The sequence below is a fragment of the Haliotis rubra genome, unplaced genomic scaffold (assembly GCF_003918875.1).
Source record: "Haliotis rubra isolate DU_JTF1 unplaced genomic scaffold, ASM391887v1 Scf838, whole genome shotgun sequence".
In the NCBI taxonomy this organism is placed as follows: domain Eukaryota; kingdom Metazoa; phylum Mollusca; class Gastropoda; order Lepetellida; family Haliotidae; genus Haliotis; species Haliotis rubra.
Window position 1 is genome coordinate 204,929 of NW_025767566.1, and position 22,746 is coordinate 227,674.

General features: G+C 40.0%; 2 protein-coding genes across 2 annotated transcripts; one reads left to right on the forward strand and one right to left on the reverse strand.

Annotated features, from left to right (window-relative positions):
- Nucleotides 1-14,141, reverse strand: LOC124262434 (ribonuclease P protein subunit p40-like). The gene is made up of 8 exons (XM_046696922.1): nucleotides 14,003-14,141; nucleotides 12,975-13,113; nucleotides 12,202-12,270; nucleotides 10,054-10,155; nucleotides 4,509-4,634; nucleotides 3,618-3,819; nucleotides 1,385-1,516; nucleotides 1-212 (listed from the first exon to the last, which is right to left on the reverse strand). The coding sequence occupies exons 1-8, from the start codon at nucleotides 14,120-14,122 to the stop codon at nucleotides 14-16; spliced, it is 1,089 nt and encodes a 362-aa protein (XP_046552878.1). The 5' UTR covers nucleotides 14,123-14,141; the 3' UTR covers nucleotides 1-13.
- Nucleotides 14,142-15,363: 1,222 nt separating this feature from the next.
- On the forward strand, nucleotides 15,364-22,681 carry LOC124262426. The gene is given in 6 exon segments (XM_046696914.1): nucleotides 15,364-15,612; nucleotides 17,844-17,955; nucleotides 18,748-18,996; nucleotides 19,572-19,620; nucleotides 19,623-20,253; nucleotides 20,255-22,681. Coding segments are annotated over 6 exon segments (2,634 nt in total). The 5' UTR covers nucleotides 15,364-15,450; the 3' UTR covers nucleotides 21,686-22,681.
- The last annotated feature ends 65 nt before the right edge of the window (nucleotides 22,682-22,746 follow it).

Genomic DNA, 22,746 nt, shown 5'->3' on the forward strand with positions numbered 1-22,746 from the left:
TGTTGTTTGTAGTTTAATATCCTTCATCGTATGTGGAGAAGGCAGAGTACAACCAGTACTGCTGATCAGGAAATACAATGTAAGTGTACAAGTTGTCTCCCCCTAGGTAGAAGCCATGTTCTCGCTTGCTCCAGGACACTGGGGAGTCGGCGAACCCGTGAACTGTGACCGCAGCCCAGAGAGTCTTGTTGCTGTTCTTCTCTACATGTGATCTGAAATGGTTGATTGTGAAGATGTGAATTGTTAAAACATCATTAAGTTCCTGTGGGGATTTTGACTTAAAAAGGTCCCCAGCGGATTATGCTCATATTCCAGTGATAATAACAGATATGTTCATACTCCAGTCGTAAAAACAGATATGATATGTTCATACAGATATGCTCAGTATTCCAGTCATAATAACAGATATGCTCGTCCAGTCATAATAACAGATAATAATAACAGATGTGCATATTCCAGATATGCTCATATTCCAGTCATAATAACAGATATGCTATACAGATATGCTCATATTCCAGTCGTAATAACAGATATGCTCATATTCCAGTCGTACTAACAGATATGCCCATATTCCAGTCGTAATAACAGATATGCTCATATTCCAGTCGTAATAACAGATATGTTCATATTCCAGTCGTAATAACAGATAACTAAGGGGACTTGGCGGTCAGGCTCAGTGATTAGGTGTCACTGGTTGGTTGGTTGGTTCTTTAACGCCACACTCAGCAATATTCCAGCTGTATGGCGGCGGTATGTAAATATCTTGTCTGGACCAGACAATCCCGTGATCAAAAGCATGTGCATTGTTCTACGCAATTGGGATACAATTACATGTGTCAAACAAGTCTGCGAGACTGACCACCCAATCCTGTTAGTCGCCTCTTACAACAAGTATGGGTTACTGATGACCAATTCTAACCCGGATCTTCATGGGTCATGTGACTGCAACAAGACGAAGACGGAAGTTATCAAAATATCTATCACTGGTTTGTTTGGTTAACAGGTCGCCATTTTATCACAGGACTATAGCTGAACATTAATGAACAAACATTAAAAAAGGTTGATGCAAAAAGGTCTCATGCCCATTTGTGAGGTTGGGAATTCGGGGTTTAATGCCACAAGTCACATTCCACACAGCAATATCATGGCGGGGACACCAAAAATGGGCTTCACACATTGTACCCATGTGGGGGAATCAAACCCAGGTCTTCAGATTTAATCACATGGCTACCCACCCAACTAACCCATGACACACTGGAAAGCTGGGAGCAAATCTACATGTTTTCACCCATCCAATTTTTCACTGCCCTAAAAAATCTGTCATTCAATAGCACGTACCTTTAATTAAATCATCAACATCACATAGGTATCACATTAATCTCACCTGACGGAGTCCAGAACTCTGTTAATGACATCAGGGGAGATAAATCCTGTACCCTGGTGGTGACCTATGTCCTGTGGTGTGGAGGGGTCAGGAGGTCGGTATGTGTTCAGGAAGTGATCCGCTGCACCATCCCTGAGGAGGAAGAAGTGAGTGGGTTGAGTTTGATGCTGTTTGGATCCATAAAAAACATAACCAAACTGTCATTCCTTATTCCAATATGAGTACTGTTATTACATCTAGATCCGTTCACAACACAAGTCAAGTACTCAACACAGAAATCAAGTACACAACACCCAAGTCAAGTACACAACACAAGTCAAGTACACAACACAAAAATCAAGTACACAACACAAGTCAAGTACACAACACAGAAATCAAGTACACAACACACACAACACAGAAATCAAGTACACAACACACACAACACAAGCCAAGTACACAACACAAGTCAAATATACAACACACACAACACAAGCCAAGTACACAACACAGAAGTCCAGTACACAATACACAAGTCAAGTACACAACACAAGTCAAGTACACAACACACACAACACAGAAGTCCAGTACACAACACAAGTCAAGTACACAACACAAGTCAAGTATACAACACACACAACACAAGCCAAGTACACAACACAAGTCAAGTATACAACACACACAACACAGAAGTCCAGTACACAACACAGAAATCCAGTACACAACACACAAGTCAAGGAAGTCAAGTACACAACACACACAACACAAGTACACAACACACACAAGTACACAACACAAGTCAAGTACACAACACAAGTCAAGTACACAACACACACAACACAGAAGTCCAGTACACAACACAAGTCAAGTACACAACACAAGTCAAGTACACAACACGGACAACACAAGCCAAGTACACAACACAAGTCAAGTATACAACACACACAACACAAGCCAAGTACACAACACAAGTCAAGTATACAACACACACAACACAGAAGTCCAGTACACAACACAGAAGTCCAGTACACAATACAAAAGTCAAGTACACAACACAAGTCAAGTACACAACACACACAACACAGAAGTCCAGTACACAACACAAGTCAAGTACACAACACACAAGTCAAGTACACAACACACAAGTCAAGTACACAACACAGAAGAAAGTCAAGTACACAACACAAGTCAAGTACACAACACAAGTCAAGTACACAACACAGAAGTCCAGTACACAACACAGAAATCCAGTACACAACACACAAGTCAAGGAAGTCAAGTACACAACACACAAGTCAAGTACACAACGCACAAGTCAAGTACACAACACACAAGTCAAGTACACAACACAGAAATCCAGTACACAACACACAAGTCAAGGAAGTCATGTACACAAGTCCAGTACACAACACACAAATCCAGTACACAACACACAAGTCAAGGAAGTCAAGTACACAACACACAAGTCAAGTACACAACACACAAGTCAAGTACACAACACACAAGTCAAGTACACAACACACAAGTCAAGGAAGTCAAGTACACAACACACAAGTCAAGTACACAACACACAAGTCAAGTACACAACAGGTACTCCAAGCCCAACATCATAAAACAACATGTCACATGACAATACAAATATCCTCATTCAAGCAACAATGTCATGTTGATGTCATGTATGTCATCATGCATGCTACCTATTGGATGGTGGGGTTCATTCTAGCTTTTCCCTTCAAAATATGGATCTAACTAACAAAGGGCTCCAGGTTTCTCAGGGCCATCCTACTGTTCAGACATACAGATGGATTCTTGGTCAGACCAAGTGACTGCCTGACTGCCTGAGTTTGGTTTTACGCCGCTTTTAGCAATATTCCAGCAACATCACGGCAGGGGACACCAGAAATGGGCTTCACACATTGTGCCCATGTGGGGATTCGAACCCGGGTCTTCGGCGTGACGAGCGAACGCTTTAACCATTAGGCTATCCCACCGCCCCTCAGACCAAGTGACCCATGCTTGTCAAACAAAGTGACTTTAAGGATGAGATGGCCATGCTCAGTCACTAAGCTGGCTGGGTAATCATACTGAAATGCTCATTATACCAATCACAAGATTGTCTGGTCCAGACAGTTGTTTACAGTTGGTGATCATACAGCTGGAATGTTTATGAGTGCATCATTAAACAACAAACAATTATAGAATCTTAATTATAAATTCATATGTATATAGAGTAACAATTCATTTCAAAACTCACAGTTTTGCCCCACAAGACACAGCTCCAAACCACTCATAGGTCGTCATGCAGCTGTCGTCTGACGTCTTCACACTGCTGTCAGACAGTTCAGGGGTCAGTCGGTTTTTCAGCAACGATGACTTCTGCTTAACTCCAAGTTCACTGACCTCATATCCATTGTTTTCAAAATATTGTTGGATGGAACTCGGGCAGATGTTGTTATCTGGTGCCGGAATAAGACAACGGTTACCAAGGTTACATGACCAGGAAGAGCTAGCTGAATCAGGCTTTCTACTGTGGGTGTGAATTCATAAAATTATATCATATTCATTAAATTTGCTTGTTAGGTAAAACTTTTGGTGACCAAGTCGGCACGCCATTTATGAACTATAGCTTCACGATAGAAATAGAGAGAAATACTAGATTCATTTTTATCTATTTATTCAAAACATTACAATCTAACACCTAGAAATAGTCAGGTTTTGTTGTAGATGAATATGTCCTTTATGCAACCAGCGTACATCTCCAACAAGACTGACTGACTGAGTTAGGTTTTACGCCGCTTTTAGCAATATTCCAGCAATATCACGGCGGGGGACACCAGAAATGGGCTCCACATATTGTACCCATGTGGGGAATCGAACCCGGGTCCTCAGCAAGACGAGCCAACGCTTTAACCACTAGGCTACTCCACCGCCCCCTCTAACAAGACAATCTATCCATTTCACTGTACATTTGTTTGTTGTTTAACGCCACACATAGTGATATACCAGCTATGACGGAAGCCTATAAAAATGGTTTGGACCTGATGATCCAGTGATCGATACAGTGAGATTGATTTACATCGTCAGGGTACAATGAATTCCAGTCAACTCAACAAGCATAGGTTGCCAAGACAACAACAGCTCATACCATCTGGTACCCATCTGACGAGGAAGTTGAACACCAGGTTGAGGCGATCCTTGAGACACCACCACACACGGTTGTAGTTCTTCCTCCCTGGCATGAAGCAGTCGGCGGTCAGGTCAATATGGATGACTGGAAACACAAACACACAAATTGGGTCAGGTCTTACACAGGTTTGAACAGTTCAGTTATTTCAGTGTCTGCTTAATGTGAAGTGACATCCTGAAGTGTATCCACACTTTGATTAATTATAACGTAAACATTGCCTCTGGATTATGGTAGCCTTATTCATGTGGATACACAGAATACATACAGAAAATCAAAAGAAATTTTAACACTAAGTCACAGCTATTCCTAGTGGTATACCTAGTCTACCCTTGAGTTATCTCCCTTGATCCTGACGCACTGTATTGTTCTCCTAGAACCCTTCATAATTTTTCTGTATGGTCCACATGCATGACGTGAAGAGAATCGAGTGAAATTTCATTTCAAATCAAGACTTCAATTCTTCATATATAGGTCAGTTACAAATCGCATTCCATTTAATATTCAATCGCATTGCCGTTTTGCATATATATTATATATATTTCCAACGTATTTAGGATCTGAAGTATTCCTGCCCTTTTTGATTGACAAGCATGGCGCAGAGCAAATGTCTCCAATGTCAGAAATTCATGGCGGATGTTGATCCCCACTCTCTGTGTGCTTCCTGTTATAAAGGCTTACCTTGCTCAATTTCGGATCGATGCTTATTGTGTCAGGAAAACTCCGAAGAAGATCGGTTGTTGATGGACAAATCTCGTTCCTTAGTTAGGAAGAGTAAACATTCATCGTCATCAGAATGTTCTAAGTCAAAGAAAGTTCAGGGATCTCCGCCTTTATCTATTAAATCTGAACTGAAGTCTCGTTCTAGATCAAAATCTAAATCCTCTCCCCACTTGGATATATCTGCGTTCTCAGAACTTTTGGCGGGATTTAAGTCTTATATCCAGGCGGGCCATGGACAAATCTGTACGGGATATGGAGATAAGGAATGACAAAAACTTTCATCGCCTGTCTAAACATCTGGAAGAACCTGTTTATCCGGCAAGACGGCAGATAGCCACAGTGACTTGGTGGTCGATGGCAAGAGCCGGGGCCAAAGTCACTTCCTACAGAAACCAGGGGTGCTATGACGGGGAAAGCCAGTTACCATGCCCTGGCGTACGTAGGAGGCCTGTCCCCTCAGGGGGGAGAAGCCGAGGGCTTCAAGCAATGGGGATGGAGTCTGCCTAGCGGATAACGGTGTATCAACCCAGCAGTCTGATTTGCACGGACCTAGCGGTTCAGAGGACACGGCTATGGACCCGCAAGGTTATTTTGACACAGACAATCCGCCCTTAATCCCGTTAGTGTCTGATGTGACAGATCAGGAGGATTCATCGGTTTATCCTTTCTCACAACCGGAGTTTTCCATGAGAGAAGGGTTGTTGACTCACTGTTCAGCACTCTCCTCCTTAGGAATCGGAAACGTTCCTCGACATGATATTGAATTTGGACTTTGTATGTCCGGTGACACAATCTCCAGTAGGGGGCAGGTTGGCCCAATATTTGGACAATTGGAAACTAATAACATCAGATGAGTGGGTCCTGTCTGTCGTGAGCAGGGGGTTTATTCTTCCTTGGCACAAGCAGTCTCCAGTGACTTGCTTTCCAGAGGGACGTCGGTTTGTTCTTCAAGGCCAACGTTTAGCGGGAGTAAACTCAGCAATATATCAGTTACTGGAGAAACGGGCAATCATACAATTTCCTCCAGAGGATCAGACATGCGGGTTTTATTCACCGGTATTCCTAGTCCCCAAGAAAGATTCGGACGAAATGTGCATGATAATGGACTTGAAAGTGTTGAACAAGCTATTTTTGAGGAAACCGCCAAAGTTCAGGATGGATTCAATTGCAAACCTACGCAACTTGATTCGTCAGGATTCCAAGTTTATAAGCATAGATCTAAAGGATGCGTATCTTCATATCCCTATTCATCCGAGATCTCGCAAATATCTCAGCTTCCTACCTCTACCTCTAGATCGGATAGGACTAGACTTTTGTGTACCATATGTGCCTTGCGCTGGTACATTCAGCGTACTTCAACGTTTAGACGTAATCGTCGCAGACTGTTTATGTCATGTACGACAAATGTAGACTCTGAGATATCCAAGAATACCATATCTTCATGGCTCAGAAAGACTATATCTTTTGCTTATAGGGATCAGAATCAAGACTTAATTGATCTTAAATTCTCCCCCCAATTAGAGCCCTAGCTTCATCCTTAGCAGCTTGGTCGTCAGTTCCGTTAGAACAAGTTGTGTCTAGTTGTCAATGGAAATCTCCTAATACCTTTATCCATTTTTACCTCAGGGATGTTGCTCCCTCTATTGAAGGTTTACATTCATTACGACCTTTAGTAGCAGCTCAGCATCTCGCCTCCGCCTGACTGCCCCTTTGGGGGGGTGGGGTGGTGGGGTGGTTTTGTGTGTGTGTTGACCTGGCATCTACATCTTCAGGAAGGATGACGCGTTGGAATCTATCGTAATCCGGATTTATGGCGTCAGGAATTATATAATCCCTACTATTACGGATTAGGATTATCATGATATCTATCATATCAACCATAAGGAAGTTAGAAGGCTCTCCATCTCTGGGAATGTATTCCCCACTGCTACTGACCAAACTGGAGATAAATTATTTATCTCTGACTAAGTCATAGTTATTCTTAGGAGGTTGAGTAATCAACTCTCAGCTAGTGGTATAGAGGGTAGTATCTTCCAAGGGTAACCCTCCTTCCTTACTTGGGATTCAGGCTACCATAATCCAGAGGGAATGTTTACGTTATAATTAGGAACAATTACATGTATTGTTAGTAATTGTTACTGATAGTAAACTTACCTCTGGATTATGAGGAGTAGTTCCCACCCTGTGTCCTCCCCGCGAATTAAGCCTTAGAAAATGTCATAGATGTGTTGTTGTTTTTAGAAAAAATATGAAGGGTTCTAGGAGAGCAATACAGTGACGTCAGGATCAAGGGAGATAACTCTGGGGTAGACTAGGTATACCACTAGGAATAGCTATCACTTAGTGTTAAAATTTCTTTTGATTTTCTGTATGTATTCTGTGTATCCACAGGAATAAGGCTACCATAATCCAGAGGTAAGTTTACAAACAATTACTAACAATACATGTAATTGTTCCTTTTTACTTTCATAAACAAGAATGCAGTGATGCACAATTATGATCTCAGATTTAAACCTATGATCACAGGATCTGGATAACCCAGCCATAAAGACTTCAAAGCTAAAACCCACAGATAAGGGGTACAGTGACAAACCATCACTGTGGAAATTGAACAACAAATCCAGGCACGAAGAAGATAATTACAAACCCAGATATAAGGGATTCAACTACAAAGCCAAGAATTTGGGGATTCAAAGACAAACCCAGATATAAGGGATTCTACAACAAAGCCAAGAATTAGGGGATTCAAAGACAAACCCAGATATAAGGGATTCTACAACAAAGCCAAGAATTAGGGGATTCAAAGACAAACCATGATGTAAGGGATTCAACGACAAAGCCAAGAATTAGGGGATTCAAAGACAAACCATGATGTAAGGGATTCAACGACAAAGCCAAGAATTAGGGGATTCAAAGACATACCATGATGTAAGGGATTCAACGACAAAGCCAAGAATTAGGGGATTCAAAGACATACCATGATGTAAGGGATTCAACGACAAAGCCAAGAATTAGGAGATTCAAAGACAAACCCAGATATAAGGGATTCAACGACAAAGCCAAGAATTAGGGGATTCAAAGACAAACCCAGATAAAAGGGGTTCAACGACAAAGCCAGAAATTGGGGATTGAAAGACAAACCCAGATATAAGGGGTTCAACGACAAAGCCAGAAATTGGGGGATTCAAAGACAAACCCAGATATAAGGGGTTCAACGACAAAGCCAAGAATTAGGGGATTTAAGGACAAACCCAGATATAAGGGGTTCAACGACAAAGCCAAGAATTAGGAGATTCAAAGACAAACCCAGATATAAGGGATTCCATGACAAAGCCAAGAATTACGGGATTCAAAGACAAACCATAATGTTAGGGATTCAACGACAAAGCCAGGAATTAGGTGATTCAACGACAAAACCATGATGTTAGGGATTCAATGACAAAGCCAAGAATTAGGGGATTCAATGACAAAACCATGATGTTAGGGATTCAACAACAAAGCCAAGAATTAGGAGATTCAAGGACAAACCCAGATATAAGGGATTCAATGACAAAGCCAAGAATTAGGGGATTCAAAGACAAACCATGATGTTAGGGATTCAACGACAAAGCCAAGAATTAGGGGATTCAAAGACAAACCATGATATAAGGGATTCAACGACAAAGCCAAGAATTTGGGGATTCAACGACAAAACCATGATGTTAGGGATTCAACAACAAAGCCAAGAATTAGGGGATTCAAAGACAAACCCAGATATAAGGGGTTCAACGACAAAGCCAGAAATTGGGGGATTGAAAGACAAACCCAGATATAAGGGGTTCAACGACAAAGCCAGAAATTGGGGATTCAAAGACAAACCAAGATATAAGGGGTTCAACGACAAAGCCAAGAATTAGGGGATTCAAAGACAAACCCTGATATAAGGGATTCCACGACAAAGCCAAGAATTAGGGTATTCAAGGACAAACCCAGATATAAGGGAATCAACGACAAAGCCAAGAATCAGGGGATTCAAGGACAAACCCAGATAAAAGGGGTTCAACGACGAAGCCAAGAATTAGGGGATTCAAAGACAAAGCCAAGAATTAGGGGATTCAAAGACAAACCCAGATATAAGGGGTTCAACGACGAAGCCAAGAATTAGGGGATTCAAAGACAAAGCCTAGAATTAGGGGATTCAAAGACAAACCCAGATATAAGGGATTCCATGACAAAGCCAAGAATTAGGGGATTCAAAGACAAACCCAGATATAAGGGATTCTACGACAAAGCCAAGAATTAGGGATTCAAAGACAAACCCAGATTAGGGGATTCATGACAAAGCCAAGAATTAGGGGATTCAAAGACAAACCCAGATATAAGGGATTCTACAACAAAGCCAAGAATTAGGAGATTCAAGGACAAACCCAGATATAAGGGATTCAACGACAAAGCCAAGAATTAGGGGATTCAAGGACAAACCATGATGTTAGGGATTCAACAACAAAGCCAAGAATTAGGGGATTCAAAGACAAACCATGATGTAAGGGATTTAACAACAAAGCCTGAAATTGGGGGATTCAAAGACAAACCCTGATATAAGGGATTCAACATCAAAGCCTGAAATTGGGGGATTCAAGGACAAACCAAAGGGTGTGGGGATATTCAGGAGATACCAGAAAGGGAACCTGATTACTCATGCATGTGTACTGATATAGTTGAGGAAACTGTTTCAGGTTTAGATACTCATTGACTCCTCACAACATAACACAAAGTGTTTGGGATAAAAGCGTAACGCACCTACCATATTTGTTAGGTTTTTGGTGTCTTGGTGTGAAGACTGACGGCTTTCCTTCCAGACCAAGTTGTTCATATGTATCCTTGGTAACATTTAACACCAGTGTCCCTGGAAACATCATATTCTCTCATCATACTGACCACGTATTTATACTGGGTGGGCCTGAATGACAAGTGGTTCAAAATTACTGCAGTCTATAGCATACATGTGAGGTGAAGCACATTGGGAACAGGGTACCCTGTCTGTATTTTGTTCATTTGTTGTGGTAGTACTGCGCTCAGCAATATTCGAGCTATATCACAGAGTCTGGACCAGACAATCCAGTGATCAGCATCATGAGCATCAATCTCTACAAGGCCAACTCTAACCTGGATCTTCACGGACAGCTCAGCACTGATGACTAAGCTGTTTGATTGGCTGCAGTGTGTGAAATAGCCACTGGTCCGCTAACCAGAGCCTAGTAAAATTACAAACCTGTAAACAAGATAATTTAACCCCTGAAATGTACATGAATTCTGCATCGGCCCTCATATCTATTCCTCATATGACGTCACAGAGATGCGCCGCTCTGATTGGTTGAAATTTCGTTTGCGGGTGAGAATTGTGCACTGTTGTCAAAAAGGTTGATTTAAGTTAATTAAAGATCGAATAGAGTAGTTTTAATGACAGGGTTTCATTTATAGCGATGCCAATTAGTAATTTATGTATTTGTACCCCCTAGAGTATATGTGATCTTTAATTTATGATACCCTTTTAAATCATGCAAGATTATGGCCTGATAACCTATATCATGCCGACAATATTTTATTCTCATCTATTTTTGTAATCTTTTGCTTAGTTTCTACATTTAAATTTTGTGCTAGTGAATTATTTTGTGGGCTAGTAACTTTCAGGTATAGCTAGCCCGACTGGCTAGCAAAATGTGGAAACTATTTCGCACACTGATTGGCTGCCATTTTTCTTTTAATATACATGTATATAGGAACAAGCTGGCTGATGGCACCACATTTACTTTCAGATGATGACTTCTTGAAAAGTGAGTGAGTGAGTGAGTTTAGTTTTACGCTGCACCCAGCAGTATTCCAGCTTTTTGGCAGAGGTCTGCAAATAATCGAGTCTGAACCAGACAATCCTGTGATCGACTGCATGAGCATCAATCTACACAATTGGGACACAATGAAGTGTCAGCCAAGTCAGTGAGTCTTACTACTCAATCTGTTAGTCACCTCTTACGACAAGCATGGGTTTAACATATGTTATATTTGGGATTACACTTTCTTAGTAAAGTACAGATTGTAGTACTTTTGGGGTTGAATCCCATCCAGGATTCGAACCCGCACCCTCAGAGTCAGGCACCTAATCGCCAGCACATAAAGTTAGACGCCTACACCACTCAGTCACCGCAGCTTCATGGGTTACTGAAGACCAATTCTAACCCGGGTCTTCACGGGTCCCTTGAAAATATAAAATGCAGTCAAATCCTGATAAGTCGAATCGCTGGGGACCAAGTAATAAATTCGTCTTATCGATGTATTCGAGACATAGGTATGTCTATGAGGGTAGAAAAAAGATGATCCAGTCCTAATTCCTCCACCTAAGCATTTGTTTATCTAATGATTTCCATATCACTAATAGGGGCACCTTATCAGTTCCAGTCTGATTAGCACAGACAGTGATTTCCATAAAATCACTAATCTACCTTTGGAACTCAACCGTCAATGGCGGAAAGGTGTAAGCCGCGCTGGTTTGTTAATTGGATCAGTTTGCTACACCAATCAACTTCTCATTGACTGACTTGGATTATGTGTACAAGATTGCTGTTGTTTGAATCTCATCGGACCAAATTTCCTTCTCGAGTCATCGTGTGTATTTATGAGACGAATTCGTGTAACCGGTATTCAAATGATGACAACTATAACAGGGAATGGTCGGGACCGACAGGTACTTCGAGTTATGCATAATATTCGAGACACCGGCATTCGACTCTTCGGGATTTGACTGTATGTGTAAAAAGGTCATGACCTTACAGGATACTGACAAATATATTTTTTTAAATGAGCTGTCATCTAAACATGTCACAACTAAACATGACCAAACATATTGGGAGTATGGGTGTGACAAGCTTTCAAGACCGATTTATTCTCGTTTCCTTACCAGATGGCAGCAGTGCTACACAATCATGGACGTCAAGCTGCGTGTCATGTGACAGGAAGTACATACATCCTACAACAGCAAAAAATCAAACATTCTACTCTTTGTTTGTTTGTCATTTAATGTCAGACTCTGCAATATGGCTGGTCCGTAAATATTTGACTCTAGACCAGAAAATCCAGTGATCAACATCTATAAACATCTTTCTATGTGGTGGAGTAAGTCAAAAAGTCTGACCACCTGATCTATTTAGATGCAAATAAGTTGACAAGGACTGATTGCCTTCAAACCTTTTACTTTTTAAATATATTTATAATGCATATGATATGAGTCCTTTATGGCATAATAATAATTATCATAACAATAGGGCTTCCCTTGAATTTACCCCTTGTATGTTTGTAAGATAATTTTATGGACAAAAGAAATACAAATCAACAGTGTTAAGTTCTACATTTTTGCAGTGAATGAAATGTTGACATTTACAATTTTTAGCAAAATGTTTTGTCCAGTTTGTCTGCCAAGTGCTCTTTGTTTGAAATCCTAGACAAATCTCAGGTACTTGTCTGGAAGACAAAGTTTCTGGATCAACAGGTTCCTGATTAACCAGGTTTCACTGTGACTTTGAATTAGTTTTGTTTTGTACACTGAAAATGAAAATTGAAACAATCTCATTTTCATTTGTTCAAGATAACACAGAAATGACAATTACATGTGAATGTTATCACGATCCAAACATAATAATGAAAATATAATAATTTGAATATTTTCTGTGTAACCTTTTTTGACAAATGCCTCAATGAATTCCTTGTCTATGAGACGAATCAGCGGCAGTTTGTGAACCAGGTATGCTTCTTCATTGTCCAGCTGGCTGGAGATGTTAGGGGGAATTGCCTCCCCTGGAAGGAGCACAGAAACCTGGAAGGAAATGTCACAATTGAGTCAGTGAATGAGGTTTAGGCACCACTTTCGTATGTGTAACTATCCTTACATCAGTTTATAAATGAAAAATGTAGGACAGCTATTTGACATAAAATTGTTATTTTTGCAAAGCTATCTTTATTATTATTCTTTTCATAGGTATTTCGTCCAAAATGTGGTTCCAAACCCACATGATTTAAAGGGCCGCTTGATTGGAAAGGGGTCCATGGGGCACCATGACACGGGTAAAATGAATATATTTTGTCACCTATTACAACACACATTGAATATTGGGGACTTGTTTTAACACAGAATCTGCACAGGTTTATTGATTGCATCTCAGCGTCCCATCAGAGACCATATAATATTATATGGTCTCTGGTCCCATGCATTGATGCTACTTATATCAAAATGTCAAATACTTAAATATATAAACTTCACACAGAAAATCAAACAAAATGATGATAGTTTGTGAAGTAACTTTCTATTTTGGAGACTAACGTTATGAATATTTTGTCCAGAGTTGTTCTCATGTTGGTAAGAGTTGGTAACCCCCGCTTGAATTAATGTATTCTACTTATTATGATTATTTCAAGGGGTTAGGGCTTTAGATTCAGCATTATGTTAGATTTAGGGTTAGGATAGGCTTTCTATGAAAACATCTATTCTTACTATAAATGTTAGGCATAGAATGATAATCAAACGGGGGTTACGGGCGGAAATCTTTCCCTGATGTTTTCATTACATTCTCTGTTGAAATGAATGTTTGATCATGAACCGATTTGCAGTTAGATTGTGATTCATCCAAATCATTTTCAGGTGATTTTGACCCGAACAGACTTAGCCTCGCTTTTAGACTCACGTGGAATTATGCATAAATACGTACACATGCATTAAAATAATGTTCTGAAATAAATTTCTTATGTCGACTGTTCTTGTGTAAGAAAGACGATTTTTCAAAAACGAGTTTGCCCGAAGGACTCGCGTTTGGAAAGGGCGCAGACATGTTTACATCCCGCACTAAAATCGCCTTTTATACAAAAGACGAACTCAATAGAGAGTCAAACAACTGCGAAATTGGCATGTGAAGCAACATCGTATGTGCTGTTTTCATCGTAGGTATATTGTAAGATAAGATAAGATAAGATAATTCTTATTATCCCAATAAAGGGGAATTTGTTTTGCATCATATGCAGTTCTCCTGTTTTTCTTTCATAAAGCAGCCATATATAACGTTGCAAATGGTTATCATAATTGTTTAAAATAATCAGGATATAAATACATCAATTTAGTACACAAACATAGATATTGACTAGAATTTGGACAATTGGAAGACAAGTAATTCACTGAATTTGTTAATACATCTAATACTAGCTGGAACAAATGAGTGGCGAACCCTGTTTGTTCTAAAAGTCGGCATTCACAGCCTGCGTCCAGAAGGTAATGATGAATATTCCGAAAAGAGTATGTGAGTAGGATCACTTAAAACTTTGTTTGTCTTGTTTTAAATTTGCTGCTCATAACAACTGCCGATAATTTCGATAGGAATCCCAATAATTTTAGACGCAGTGTTTACGATTTTTGAGAGTTTGTTTTTATTCTGGACAGACAGGTTCCCGAACCAACTAAAAAAATTAAAGGTTATCACACTTTGAATATAGGTTTTGTAAAATAACACCATGATAGTTTGGTCGATTTTAAAATGTTTCAACTTCCACAAAAAATGCAAGCGTTGTTGTCCTTTTTTATATATTTTCTCAGTGTTTTCGTTCCAGGAAACATATTCACGTAGACACCTGTTTTTACAACGTTTTCCTACAAGTACAACTTAATTGTCGGGCTGTGGGGTAGCCTAGTGGTTAAGGCGTTTGCTCGTCACGCCAAAGACCCGGGTTCGATTCTCCACATGGGTACAAAGTAAACTCACGCACAATAAACTCTTGTCGTTCTGATATGCGACCGATGTGAATGTAGCTTTAAATCTTTCGACCACACAGAATTACCCACGGGCATTGTTCATGACGAAAACGTTCGTGAGTGCTCTTTCCGCATATCAATCCTAGTTTTTTTGTTGTGATAAACGTTAATGTTTGATGGCGTAAATAGTTGATTTAATAATTTTATGTACTATCTAAAACAAACCATGGATGAATAAAGTTATCAACACAAACTGATTTTTATATTTAAATTCTTTAAATTCGCTGCGATACTTTTATCGACAAAAGGGAAACAACTCTTCCAGTTGTTACAGTAAACATGACCGAGGAAAAGACTCGCTAAGACTTAGGCCATGGAATATAGATTATGGAAATGAAAAACCCAATAATTTGAATAATGGCAGCGATGTTTGAAGAGATAAGACCTTCAATCGAAACTTTGGAAGCGGATATCCAGCCATCCACTGAAACTGTCTGCCCAGTTCAAGGTTGTGACAAAACATTCAAGAATTCATCACATCTGTGTCTCCACAAAGCTAAAGTCCATGGAATTGAAGTGGTAAGTAGTCATTCATAAAATTGTCGGGTTCCTTCCGTTCCCCCATCTCTAAACCAAACTCTAAACCTAACCCTAAACCTAGCCCTAACTTAAATTTTGGACTTTTAATCATTTTGTGAGTTCTCTAGTAATTGTTGTGTTAAGTTTTGTTTATAATTCTAGAATATTTATACATATTATTTGGGATGGGGGAACGGGAGGAACTCTTACCAAATTGTCGGAATTTCAGTAATTATAAATTATGTGTTATATTCCTCAGATCTTTTAACAACTCCTAAATATATATTTTGACAGAAAGTATGGTACCTATTGCCAAATGCCAAATATTGACCTGTCACTCAGTCCGCATGGTATGCACACCTGGGAAGTTGACATGGTAACAATGTCATCTATGGGATGACTCCTCACCCTGCAACATTAGAGTAATCTATCGCCTCTTTCATTCTGGGGTGGTTATTTTTTTTAATGTTTTTTTTCTTCTGAATAGTATGAAAATAACACACTAAAAATATAAGAGGCTCATATCCTCACACAATGTTGCAGAGTCTTGTCTTGACTGTTGAACACCCTCTCAACTAGTTTGATAGGGAGACAGTGTTTTCATAGACTGAACCAGTTCGTAGAATCGGTGGATTCGTAGTCCAGACTGGTTCGTAGATGGTGATTTCGTAGACATGTATAAATAATTGAATAATAGTATTTTGTAAACATATTAATTTTTGATAATCACTTGAATTGTGTATAATGAAGATGTCATGCTTTGATGTCACTCCTCGAATACATCATCTGGTGTGTTGATGGTGACGGCAGTGAGTGTTTGTACAGGTAATCTTTGTCGGCGGATCAGACAAAATTACTCTACTCATCATAGTTTCCCGACAGCAAGAAAATAAAGAAATTGTTTTTATTGTTTTCACTGGCGGCTGTGGGTGGATTAACAGGTTTCACTGAGTTGTTGTGAATGTTAATTAGGAAGTCGTGAGTTGTTTTGATGTTGTTTTTTAAATACTGTGTGTATATTGAAGTGTTTTCTTAATTACTTTCGTCATATGAGCGAAATATTCTCAAGCACGACGTTAAACCCAATTTCACCTCATTTCTTAATTACTTTGTCGGTGACCCACCTTATCCTTCTTCTCTACTGCTACTTCTCTGCTGGTGTGCATTTGATGTTTTTTTCGACACTGATGATACTTACCTAGTATATATTTTTTTAATTTCACAAAACTCAATTTCATATATTTATTAGCGGCCTGGAAGTTGTCCCATAGGCGATCATACTTACCTAATATATTTTATTTATTTCACAAAATGCAAATACTTTTCGTTTACATTAAGTCATAATATCGATTTTCATCATCAAAGATGTTGAAGTTTCCCCATTTTACTAACGTCTACAAATCAACTGGATTTCCACGTCTACGAACCAGTCTGGTCTACGAATTCACCTACAGTCATTTGATATGTCATAGAGATTCAACATTTCTGACATGTCTTTTGATTTAAACATATTTATTCAAGAGAATGGATTGGGTACAAGTTATTCCAACTTAGTGAAACCCTCTCTTATTTACAGTGCTTACATGCAAAAGTGAAACAAACTATATGTACAGGACTAGAAATATATGTACAAAAGGAGTATAAGACCTTTAAAATAAAGTAATACATTGAATACATGAATTATTTAGATCATAAACATTATATCCAATTACTGAACCTTTTGGAGTTTGATACATGTATATATTTTGAACTTCTTAAAAAATCTGAATATTGTCACTGTATGGAAGATCTGACATGTCTAATGAACAGTTGGTCCTTAAAACTGTCATTGTCTAAAATTACAGCTACACTATTTTCAACTTGATTGGGGTTTTATGCATCCAGATTGTGAGTGAGTGAGTGAGTTTAGTTTTATGCCACACTCAGCAATATCCCAGCTATATGGCGGCGGTCTGTAAATAATCGAGTCTGGACCAGACAATCCAGTGATCAACAACATGAGCATCGATCTGCGCAATTGGGAACTGATGACATGTGTCAACCAAGTCAGCGAAACTGACCACCCGATCCCGTTAGTCGCCTCTTACGACAAGCATAGTCGCCTTTTATGGCAAGCACATGGGTTGCTGAAGACCTATTCTACCCCGGATCTTCACGGGTCCATCAAGATTGTGATAAGTATGATGATGATTTTGATAACATGTGAATTGAATTTTAACATATACTTACAGGATAAGTTAAAGTCTAAAGGCAAGGCTGGAATACCTTGTCGCTATCACTGCCCAGTGCTTGGCTGCTACTATTACAGAGACAGACACTTTGCTAGCTACAAACTCCTCAAAAAAGGTAAGCAAGGGGCATTTTCAGTTCACTGCAGTAGTGTCCCTAAAACACTTTTTGATGATAGAGTTGGATGTTATTTTAAAAGAATGGCAAAATTTAAATTCATTTGATTGTGAAGTTGATTTGAGAAAAACAGAAAGTTACTGAGCTTACTGTGACACATGTAGGCTTGGATTATGAAAAAATAGCATCCTGAACATAAGCCCATGAAAAGAGACCTAACTTTGTGTATTGTCCAAGTAAATAACAAGTTTAGTTCATCACAATAATTTATATGCAATATTACCGATGACACAATTTTCACATAAATAATTGGATTGCCTCAGTGGTGTAGTGGTTAGGGCATCCTCCTGGAAAGCGGTCGGTAGGTCGCAGGTTCGATCCCCAGCCACGTCATTCAAAAAAACGTTAAAATATGGTACTTGTTGGTCCCTGCCTGGTGCTCGGCATTAATAGGAACAACAAGGACTGGTCGACTCGGAGTCAGTATAATGTGTCTGAGTGGGGTATTCATGCTTCACTGCGGTATGGTATCTCAGTGGGCTAGCACTATAAAACCAGCTCAAATCTGGGCTAGTACAAGCAGCCGCACATACACACTCATGCACGTTGTCATATGAGTGAAATATTCTTAAGTATGACATTAAACCCCATTTCACGTCACCTCATACCGATAATCATTAATAGTTTTTTCCATCTACAATATTTCCAATTGACGATCATTTTAGCCAGCCATTATGAAGACAGATGAGTTGACATTAAGTATGAAGATATCATTATGTGTTTATCTGCAGCACTATGGAAGTATTCATGGAGGCAAGAAGTTCACGTGCTCCAAATGCCAGAAAGCGTTCGGCTTTGACCACGCCAGGAAGCGTCACGAGGGGACCTGTGGTGTGATATACAAGTGTGACACATGTGATTGTCCCTACACCACGAAGGAAGCTCTAATCATGCACTGTAATCGCAAGCAACATGAACTACCAGATGCTGTGAAGGAAACAATGAGAAAATTCAATTCTGAAAAAAATAATTCAGTATGTGCAATTACCGAATTTAAACCCCAGACTTAATTATGGTATTACAATTTGATCACCAAAGGGGTCGTATTTTCATTATTAAGCCCAGACTTAAATACAAGAATTTCTGTTAACTACTGGTTGGGCAGGTTGGGGATATACAATGTTTAAATTTGATATTTCCATTATATTGGTTTGCTGCCTTAATTAATAGGGGCGGCGGGGTAGCCTAGTGGTTAAAGCGTTGGCTCGTCTCGCCGGAGACCCGGGTTCGAATCTCCACATGGGTACCATGTGTGAAGCCCATTTCTGGTGTTCCCTGCCATGATATTGCTGGAATACTGCTAAAAGCGGCGTAAAACCAAACTCAGTCAGTCAGTTATAATTAATAATGCTAAAGTAGTGTAGACCAGTTCACTTTTTCCACCTGACTATTAGCACTAAGGATATCATTTTACAGGCATATCAGGCTTAGGATATCAGACCAGTGCCTATTTCTATCTCTTGCCAGTATGTTTCCACACCATTATAGGTTTTGTGTTTGGTATGATTGTTGGCGTAATGATAGGGGCAGCTAATGTTCTACTTCTCTTCCAGATGTCGGAAACCGAAACCCCCTGACCGCCCAGCAAGTAAATCTGATGTCTGTCCCCAACCCTGTGTGATCTTTGTGTCTCGGATGGACCCCCAGGTCAATACAGCTCCTGGGCCACTCCGCCAGATTCTGCCGAAACCCATGATTAAAACTGTTATCCCCATGACAAGAGTTACTGTCAATTCCAATAAGATATCTGTAGAAAAGTTTGACTTTCCAGCCAAACAGACTGCTGAAATTCAGACGGACATCTATGGTGTCAGTAATCCCTTAGAACAGAGAGCTGTGGTTAAGAATCCTTCAAATTTACATTTGTCAAAGAATGTTGCCATGGCTACCACAGCAACACAGGTTTCACTAGGCAAATCTCACGTTATTGTTCCTTCCAATTCTTCCGTGACATCATCGACCGGGATTCAGACAAATCTAAGCATTCTGTCCACAAAGAAACGTCACTGTTCCATCGCAGAAACCCAGACTCCTGGAGATTTAATTCTTAAGTCAGCAATGGCAAGTGCAGATATTCCTTTCCATGATCTCAGGGGGAATGACAAAGGTCAGAGGTCACCAAGGTCAAAGGGTAAAACTCCAAGGCGGCGCAGCCTCAAGACATCGGAGGTTCAAACACGGGAAACGTTTCCACCACGGAAGAAGAGGAGACGTCGGGAACTCCGGCAGACAGATGGTTGCTGCTGAGTGCAATACAGACAATATTGGCCTCCTGTATCCCACAGCACCGCCTGCTGCCAGAACAGAGCAAACGTCCACTCAGACCCAGAAGAGTTTCTTGGAAGAGTTTGGTCACTACAGGCAGCAACCAGTAAAGAACTCGGAATCACAGACAAGCTTGTCCACATTGTTTAAGAATATGAGAGAGAGCTTACTTACGGAAGAGAATCCAGCCATTTTGTCAGATCTTGGATTAACGTTCAGCGATGGTCAAGACCAGTCTGTGGTTGATGCAGAATGTGGGCCAGGAACATCTCTGGTTGACTCTGGTTGTAGTCCTGGAATACCTTTGGTTAATACCAATCATCAGAGAATGCTGATGGTTGACACTGGATGTGGCCCTGGAATTCCAATGGTTGACTCTAGTTGTGGATCAGGAATGTCCATGGTTGACAGAGGGTGTGGCTCAGGGTCATCCATGGTTGATGCTAATTGTGGGACAGATTCCTTCAGCAGGACTACTCTTCAGTATCAAGGTAGTGGCACACAGACAAATACGGACCCAGATGTAGATTTTCTCTCTGTTTCAACTCCCTGCTTCCTTGAGCTTCTAGAAGGAGATGCATCATCAACATCAGGACTCACATCAGCAGTGTGCTCGGACTCACGTCAGACGAGGTCTCTTGGATCAAACTCACAGTTCCAGCGAGACAGACTTGGTCAGACATCTGTCACAGTAGGCACTAATGGCGATGATGAAAGAAGACTCTCAGAGAATCTGTTGTGTCAGAGGAATCCTCACAATGGCATTCCATTGAGTCCTCCTAAACACATAAACTCAAACCGTGCAGATTCTGATCCGTACACCTCATCCTATTCCTCCTCCACTGCTTTTGGTCGCCATGACTCCCTGGGTCGATCCACCAAGGAGGTGGAGTCTTTAAATGATTGGAATCCTTGCTTGGCATCAACAGCTGCTAAACATATCCACACTCAGACCATGGTGCCAAGGTCTGCTGATTTCGGTGCCCAGACTCCTGCTGCCCGATCTCAGACTCTAGACTTTCTCGACTCCCATGATAATCCTCATATGGAAGGTCAAGGACCAATGTTATCTTCCAGTGCAGGCACGGATATGCACACTCAAACAGCAGACGATCTTCTAGACTTCCTCATGACAAATATGGAGACACAAACAGACGATCTGTTCATATCCGGACTCGGTTTATCCGATATTGAAACTCAGACACCGGCAGAGAATGATTCCCTGGATACCCTAGTGACCACGGAGACTCAGACAAACATGCAGTCGTTGGTACACGAGGAGAATGATCTCACACTCTTCACCGACATGCAGACTCAGACACAGTTCAATGTCGTGGAATTCAGCTCAAATGATCTCACAGACTCTCATACTCAGACAAACTTTGAACTTTTCAGCTTGTGATATGTTGGCAATGTGCAAACAGTTTTGCTAGTTAATAAGATTGACGGGTCAACTTTAAATCTTTACACAACAGTGTTTAACTGTATGCCTATACTTGCCAAGATTGGCCAAAACTGTTTGTGTAATTGCAGATACACCAAGAAAAATGTGAGTACCGTATTTCCTCTAATAAGCGACTGGGTGCCCAACCCTTATTACGCTTACTGGGTGTACCGTAATTAATTGTTAGTGAACGCTACATCAAAGTTGAAGACCATTTCTAAATAAATCCATTTTTGGATCAAGGGAGAATACATTCATAAAAATGTACCCAGTGCTTATTACAGACCCGACTCTTATTAAGGTCTCTGCGCTTTCTTAAACTGCCGCTTAGTCCCCGGCGCTTATTAGAGACCCAGCTCTTATTAGAAGAAATGCGGTATCACTAACTTATGCCCTGCTTCAGACAACAATGCATTTATTTATTTATTTGTTACATTTCACTGCTGATGAAAATTATTGAAATGGTTGGAGAGTGGTGACATTGGGGTTCAAATCTCAGTCATAAAATTACACTGATCCAAATCTGTTATTATCACAAATCATTCAAGTACATAACCTTTACACGAATAGACTGTCGGTGATGAGAGCTTTGTGGCTGTAATAGACAAAACAGTACAGCTAGCTTGAGTTTGATTTGCCTCAGGTAACCAAATCCATAAGATTTTCAACAATACCTATCATATATGTGCTTTTGCTATAATTCTTTATTATTTATTTTCTATATAACTTTAGACAGTAGAACATTTAATGAAATGATGCAATGTCTGTTTCTTAAAGTTTACTTCAAATTGTATACTGAAATGTTGTTTCTCAAATATCCTTAGCTTGTTTAACCATAGCTCGCGATAACAGCTCAGAATATTCTAGGTAGACATTTTGAATTTGTTCGAATAATATTTTAATTTAAAAAAGAAAGAATCTTTAGCCATAATTAACACATTACATTTGTGATTTGGTAGACTGACTGACTGAGTTTGGTTTTACGCCGCTTTTAGCAATATTCCAGCAACATCACGGCA